We start from the raw sequence: 7542 nt of genomic DNA on the forward strand, positions 1-7542 counted from the left end.
GCAATTTGGCCGACGGCAACATAGAGGAAGAACAGGAACCCCAAAGGAAACAATATGGAAGCTTTAGAGCAAGGATGGATTTGGGGCTCCAAGCTGTGGGGGAAGAGGCTGCCATATGAAACACTGCTTCTCATCGCAGAGCCTACAGAAGGTTGGAAGCAGCCCTTGTGGGAGCATAGCCCCACAAGCTATGCTCACTCTCGCCCAACCTTCCTGTCCCCTTTGGGACCATTCTGTACAAACCCAACACACACACACACCCCAAAAAACCCTTCAGTCCCAGCCAGTCTGCAAGCAGGAGACAGAGAGAGGGGGCCAGTCTAAGGATGCAAACAGGGTGGGGAGGAAGATGAACTGAGAGAGAAAGAGAGATTTGCTAATGATTTTATTAGTCCTTGCAAGCTTTCATCGTATATGAATGCCCATGGAGAAAACCCACACAAACTGGGCAGGGCCTGACACCGCAAATATAAGTTAGCTAACTTCCGGCAAGGGACAGGGTAAGTGGAGCTGTGAAGCAAAGCCCTTGGAGGGATGTCAGGCGGTGGCTGCCTTTTCCTTGTAGGTGGCCATCATCTTCTTGATCTCAGCAATCGCTTTTCCAGGGTTCAGCCCCTGAAACAATAACAGGAAATGTTGAGAAAGTGGCATCCTTCCTTCAACTGCTACCGGTAGTGCAACCCCATTGCCAAGTCCGACACAAGAAGACAACATCTGCTCATCCAAGAGGCAAAAGGAAATGTGGCAGCAGGTAGGGGAGCTCCCTTCATCCCTTTGCACAATAACTGGCAGGTGGGGAGAGAAAAGAGCCCTCAAAGTACTGCTGGAATATGATTCCCACCTGCAGAAGTCCATGACCACCAACCCTGCCGGGTGGCATGATAGGGCTGCTGGGAGGGCAGCAACACCCAGAGGGCCCCATCCTGGCCACCATCTGCCCCTGACCCACATGGACTGAGTCACCCATTTCCAGAGGCTGCCCGCCCCCAAGAAAACACAGCAGAGCCGCACAGAGTCGGTACCTGCTGGACTCACAGGGAGCTGGAAGCATCCCAATGTCCTTCTCAAAGTGTCCCAATAGCATTTCTTGCCAAGCCCCTGGGGGAAGGGGGAGAGAAACAACTGCCAGCTTCTTCCCTCCCCTCCATTCCCCTAGTGTGGACTGTGCTGGGGGAGTGCGGAGAACCCTCACCTTGGGGCAGGTCTTTGTGCAGTTCATGATGGTGTGGCAACGGTATAGGGAAAAGGGGTCCTGCAGCTGAGCTAGGCGCTCCTCTGTGTAATCATCCCGGGAGTCAATCATCCAACGATAAGCCTGGAAGACAGAAAAAGAAGGTGCTGGGTGTGAATCCTTGCACAGAAGAGGGGCTTACATGCCCAGGGGTCTCCCTAACACCCGACCCTCCTTCCCCCTCCCTCTGTTTTTCACCATGACACCTTTTGCCCCGTTCAGCTGCCTCCCTCTTCTCTTTCCAGGGTCTTCTGCACCCATTTGCTGGCCCACCAGAAACTCATCCCCTGGCTCCTGTCCATCACAGCCACTCCCTCCTTCAACCTGAGAACCGCTGAGCATCTCCCCACACCTGGTCCTCCTCTCCCCTCATACCCCACTGGTGATTGACAGGAGTCTCCCTGCCCCACTGGCAACATGGATTGAGTTCTGGGCTTCCCCACCTGGCTGTTCCCTGGCAGCCAGTGGGCACTTCTGGTCTTTTTACCTGCATGAGCACAGCGGGGCCCAGGTACTTGTCTCCGTTCCACCAGTAGCTGGGGCAGCTGGTGCTGCAGCAGGCACAGAGGATGCATTCGTATAGCCCATCCTGGCAGGAAGCAAAAGAGGAGCCACAGAGTCAAAAGACTATTTAGCAAATGAAGTGCAGCCTGAACAAAAGCAGGGGAAGGGCACTTGGTGGGTAATGCCCCAATTGCAGTTTGTCCCTAGCAAGTGGCTTTCAGGGGTGCACTGCCTTGGAACATGGAAAGCTCCATCCCAAACTGTAGTGGCAAGGAGCAGCCACTGACATGGCCACTGAAATGTCACTTAGAGGTCTTCTGAAACCACCCAAGAGGGGGTACCACAGTCACCACATCAAATGGCAAATCTGTAAAACAAGAATTGTGCAGGGTGTGTGTGTGTCATAGCTTGTGTGCAGCAACTGCAGCTCCTGTTTCACTACATGTCCCTCCAGGAAAGGGAGAGGATGAATGGCATGGAGGGCCTCTGCCTGGCTCCAGGCTCTGCCAAAATAGAATTGCCCTCCTCCCACCTGGCTCCAGGCTGAGGGACCTTTGAAGATGAGCCACCCTCGGTTTGCCCCGAAGGCTCCTGTAGGACCCTTCAAGGGGAGGAAGGCCAGTGATCTGCTGAAGGAGGCCACTTGGGGGCATGAAGCGGGAGAGGGGGGATCCACCCCTGCGCTAAGAACTGCCCCAGTCTTTTAGCCAGGCTCGATGTGCAGACCCTGCCCGATTGCCCCTGGCAACTCAGCTCAGCCTCCAAGGGACCAGGCAGGACTCCTTGAGAAAAGGTGGCCATTTTCATCTCCTAGAGCAGGAGTCAGCAAACTTTTTCAGCAGGGGGCCGGTCCACTGTCCCTTAGACCTTGTGGGGGGCCGGATTATATTTTGGTAAAAAAAAATGAATGAATTCCTATGCCCCACAAATAACCCAGAGATGCATTTTAAATAAAAGGACACATTCTACTCATGCAAAAACATGCTGATTCCTGGACCGTCAGCGGGCCGGATATAGAAGGTGATTGGGCCGCATCTGGCCCCCGGGCCTTAGTTTGGGAACCCCTGTCCTAGAGGCTACCCCAGCCTCAAAGTCCAGAGCAGGAGCTGCTGCTGCTGCCACCCAGGAAAATGAAGGATGCACGACTTCCTGGGCAGAAAGAGAGGCTGAGGTGGGATGGGGCAGGTTCGTGGCTTGAAAGGGGGATTTAGACAAATTCACCAAGGAGGACAAGACTTTTGATGGCTACAGTTGTGCAATACCTCCATGAGGTAAGAAGCCTTTGTGTGCCAATTGCTGGGGACCACAAGGGCCAGAGAGTGGTGTGTCCTGCTCGAAGATGCCCCGCAGGAGCCTGACTGGACAACGCTATGAAGAGAGGATATTGGGCAAGATGGACCTGATCCTGCTTCAGGGTTCTTCTTAGGTGCCCATAAAAACTAGTGGGAGGGGCTTGGTGCACAATGTCCTGGGTTCAGTTCCTGGAGGCACTTCTTAAGCAGACCTCTTGGGTAGCAGCAGGGACAAGAGAGGGTTTCCTCTGACAGTGGAGGAGCAGAACCCTGAAGTGGAGTAAGCCAGGCAGGCCTCTCGGTGATGGGGGTCTCAAGACAGGAAATATGGGTGACCTGGGGAGGTGAGACTGCAGCTGCCAATACTAGAGGCTGCCTCCCTGTGGGAAGAAGTTAAGACAGGCCAAAATGCCAATGAAGCAGAATGAAAAGAAAAGAGGAGTAATGACCAGCTTCTCCCGATCTTCTATGGATTGGAGGTATTGCTCTTTGCCTTGCTTGGACTCGTCCTTCTTTTTCAAATACGGCTGGATGGCTTTGTACTGGGCATAGAAGTTGCTCAAGTCCTGGAATGGGAAAAAGCATTTGTTGAGTGCAACGGACTCAAGAAGGGGCAAAGGCTGGGCCCAGTCAGACAGCCCCCTACATCTCAGAGCCCCTCACCCCCGTACAAGGGCAGGGGGCCATCTCAGAGAGAAAAAACTTGGCACCCCAATACATTCTGCTTTCTTTCCTTAGTTCTCCTGCTTCCAGAGAAATAACATTACCTTCTGCCAACTGGGCTACAAAGAAGGTGTGAACTTACTGGTACAAGATCCTTCACCACATACATGTGTGGGAGAGGGTATATTTTGGCGACCTTGCCAAGGTCAGTGTCAATCCTTGTGGTACAGGCCAAAGTGTTCCCTCCACCAATGTTCATTGCGCAGGAGCCACAGATGCCTAGGACAAGGAGAGGACAAGTCACAACAGGGCCGGCGGCTCACTGCCTCCCACCATAGGAATACAGAAAGCTGCCTCACAGCAAGTCAGGCCATGGGTTCATTATCGGCACAACGGCTCTCCAAATTTCAGGCAGGGGTCTCTCTCAGACTGACTGAGAGTTGCTGGGGACTGATCCTGGGACCTTATGCATGCAAACCTGATGCTCTGCCACTTAACTAAGGCCCTTCCCCTGGTCTTACTAAAAATCTCCACCTTCCTACATCTAAGATCCTCACATCAAAGCTGTTTTAATTTTTCAAAAGGAAGCATTGCTTCTCTTTCCACAAAGCCTCTTGAAAAAGCAGTTAATCTTGTGGCAATTTGAAGAGACAGTGCAAACTCTTTCAGCATTTGTTTGCTTCTTGTTTTACCACAGGCCAAAGTGGAGAGAGTATGTTATTAAACAGAGCTATTTATAAGCCATGTTATGTATGCCAATTACAGATCTAATTATAAACAACAGAGAACTCTTGTCCCAACGAGCTTTGGGGTTATATCCAAAGCTTTTTTTCCTGGGAAGTCATGGGTCTGCCCCAGCATAGTTTCCTCAAACTGATGCCTTCCATATGTTTTAGAACGGAGGTTCCCAATTGGTGGTCCACGCACCCCAGGGGGGTCCACAGCAGAATTCACATACAATAATTACCATAGAGCTATCAACATTTTCAAAGGCCTATGGCTTTTGAATTGAAAACCGCTGTTTTAGACTACAGCTACCATCATCAGCCTTGGTCATACCCATGGGGCCAGAGGATGCTGAAGCTGATAGGAGTTAGTCCTACTCAGAGTAGCCCCATGAAAATTAATCCTCATTATCAGCTTCGGTCCATTAATTGCAATGGGCCTATGCTGAGTAAAACTTAGCTGGATTCACCCATTGATCTAGCAATTCTGATTCCTAACTCTGGTTAGACGGGCTTTAACCATCTCAATCTCAAAACTTGCAAAAGCTGCCATGTGTTGATTTCAGAATTTGGCCTCCTCACAAGGTTTTAGCAGGTGATGGAGAGAGGTGACTCTCTCCCATTTAGGCCAACCTAAACCAAGTTGTTCAAAAGCTCTGACAGCAGAAAGACTGTGATGTGAACAAGTAGGAGGCGGGCCTTGCCTTGACCATCGCTCACCTGAGCCCACCTGGGCTCCTCAGAAGACAGCAAACAGGGCAAAAGTTTACCTTCTCTGCAGGACCTGCGGAAGGTCAGCGTGGAGTCCATTTCATTCTTAATCTTGATCAAGGCGTCAAGAACCATCGGTCCACATCTAGAAAGAGAAACACCAAGTTATCTGCTCATCTCTAAGCCCACTGCTCTCCTTCCTTAGATGGTCCACACACACACCCCACAGATGTTCTTAAAGCAAAGGAAATGGGTTAAAGCAGAGGAAATATGTCACCGCATTACCACAACAAAGTCACAACCTGTCCAAGCCACCAAATATGATGCCAGGTCACTGCTAGCAGCAGTAATTCACATGTTTTGAAAAAGCAGGCAGCTGCTCTAAAGGGAAACCCAGGGAGGCAAGCTACATTTCTGCCTGCTAAGTTGGCCTGACTTAACTTGCGGCCCTGCTGAAGGTGCCTGCTACAAATTTCCCACGCTGTGAATGCCTCTGTCTTGGGTTACCAAACTGGAGGCACCTTCATCTTTGTGCCTCAACAACTGATACAAACACCCTTTGCTTGCTGCCATTGAGGTGAGAAGCCCCAAGCAAAGGTGTGTAACAGCTTTTAAAACCTCAGAAAGTATTCACCCCCCTTTTACAGAAAGACCACCCCAAAACATCACAGATACATCACAAGTCTGTCAACTGAGATGCCTGACAATACCTGATAATTGCCCTTCCTGACCTAACCTGAAATGGTGGCTACCTTGACTCCAGAATCCATTGTAAAGGACCTTTTTCTTTCATACAGAGATATTTGCCATTTTGACAAGTCCATTTCCTCAGGAAGAATTTCCTGCTAAGTGACTGGAGAGGGTCTTTGGGGTTGACTACAGGCTAACCATGGACTTGTTCTGTGTTTCTGTTTCATTCTCATGATTTAGATGCAATTTTGTTGTTGTTTAGTCGTGTCCGACTCTTCATGACCCCATGGACCATAGCATGCCCGGCACTCCTGTCTTCCACTGCCTCCCGCAATTTTATTTGAAGGCAAAAGGAGATATTTGGGATTATGCATTTATGTAATGCTATAAATTGTAGAACATGATGCACAGCAGCACCCAAGGGTGGACAACATCCCTTGGCGGAGGGCAGAGGGGTCTTGTCCAGCCCCTTCACTACTCACTTGTTCAGATCAACTTCATATGTCTGCATGCGAGGTTTCTCCCCGGGGTTGTCTGGGTTCCACCGATATATTGCAAACTTCTTAATGCGGGTGGCTGTCTGTGTGTCAGGTGCAGCGGCGGCGGCAGCTGCGTGTGCTCTGCGGCAAACCTGTACACCAAGGAAGAAGGAAAGGAGACCCGAGCCCTGAGCAAGAGGCATGCACAGCAGGGCAGACAGTTCCATCTCTGAGACAAGTGTGCGTTTGGGGCCGACCAAGTTTTACTACCATCGGCATTATGTCTCTTTTGCACTGCGGGTGGGGTGGGGGTGGGGACTTGGACTGAGGGTACCTTGCCTGAAGCAATACAGACACAGTTGGTAGGGGCCCCTTGCCCTCCTCCATTGCCTGGCAGGCTATGGCTGCTGCTCCCTCCTTCCTGCCGCTGCGGCTTCCCGTAGCATTTGATGGTGGGTGCTTCCCCCCCATTCGAGAGTGGAGATATAGGAGCCAACTCCTAGGGGCCAAAGTCCCTTCGCTCCCTCCCCCCAAGTCGATGAACATTGCCATTCAATGCCCCCTCCGAATTTTATTCACTTTGGCAGCCCTGGGCAGAGATGCCCAGGCATCAGCCTCTGCCCGCTCCAGCCCCTCGCCGCTGCAAACAGAGTCCCCATCCGCCCCTCCGGCTACAGCGGTCAGGAATGAAGATGGGGAGCGGGGCGGCCGGGATGAAAAAGCCTCCTGGGCAAAAGCCTCCTGGGTATGACCCAGCCGCCCAGGCAGCCACGTTCCTCGGAGCCAGGACGGCGGAGGACCGGACCATAGCTGCCAAGTTATCCCTTTTTTAAAGGGATTTTCCCTTATGCTGAATAGGCTTCCTCGCGAGAAAAGGGAAAACTTGGCAGCTATGGACCGGACTGGCCGGTACCTTCCTTCTCTTCCTCACTGAGGACTAGCCGCCTCCCGAGGCCAACCGCTGCGGAGCCCCTCCCCTCCCCGCCCCGCCGGGCCACTCCCGTCTCGCTCGCCTGCAGCAACCGCAGCGCCCCCGCCGGGCCTCGCCGAAAGGACAAGGACGCGCCCGCCGCCCGCTCAGCCGTCAACGCCGCCGCCACCGCCACGGTCACAGAGGCCGCTGCCATCTTGCGCCCTCTGAGCGGACACCCTGACAGCTGCTTCCGGAAGGGGAGGGACCGTAAGGCCCGCTTCCGTTCTGCGGACATATTGAGAGAGGCGACAGGGAAGGCGCCTTGTTGGGAGTG

At 52.4% G+C, this 7542-nt stretch overlaps 1 protein-coding gene across 1 annotated transcript; it reads right to left on the reverse strand.

The window, feature by feature from the left end:
- Nucleotides 1–368: 368 nt before the first annotated feature.
- Nucleotides 369–7434, reverse strand: SDHB (succinate dehydrogenase complex iron sulfur subunit B). The gene is made up of 8 exons (XM_035120604.3): nucleotides 7309–7434; nucleotides 6299–6447; nucleotides 5186–5271; nucleotides 3833–3969; nucleotides 3477–3593; nucleotides 1719–1820; nucleotides 1193–1315; nucleotides 369–615 (listed from the first exon to the last, which is right to left on the reverse strand). The coding sequence occupies exons 1-8, from the start codon at nucleotides 7420–7422 to the stop codon at nucleotides 538–540; spliced, it is 906 nt and encodes a 301-aa protein (XP_034976495.1). The 5' UTR covers nucleotides 7423–7434; the 3' UTR covers nucleotides 369–537.
- Nucleotides 7435–7542: the final 108 nt, after the last annotated feature.

Source organism: Zootoca vivipara, chromosome 6 (genome assembly GCF_965207765.1).
Source record: "Zootoca vivipara chromosome 6, rZooViv2.hap1.1, whole genome shotgun sequence".
Taxonomy (NCBI): domain Eukaryota; kingdom Metazoa; phylum Chordata; class Lepidosauria; order Squamata; family Lacertidae; genus Zootoca; species Zootoca vivipara.

Coding starts and splice junctions, on each gene's coding strand:
- SDHB (XM_035120604.3), bottom strand. CDS start 7,422: ATGGCAGCGGCCTCTGTGACCGTGGCGGTGGCGGCGGCGTTGACGGCT. Junction 3,970..5,185: donor CCGCAGGTCCTGCAGAGAAG/GTAAACTTTTGC, acceptor TCCTTGTCCTAG/GCATCTGTGGCTCCTGCGCA. Junction 616..1,192: donor GCACAAAGACCTGCCCCAAG/GTGAGGGTTCTC, acceptor TTATTGTTTCAG/GGGCTGAACCCTGGAAAAGC.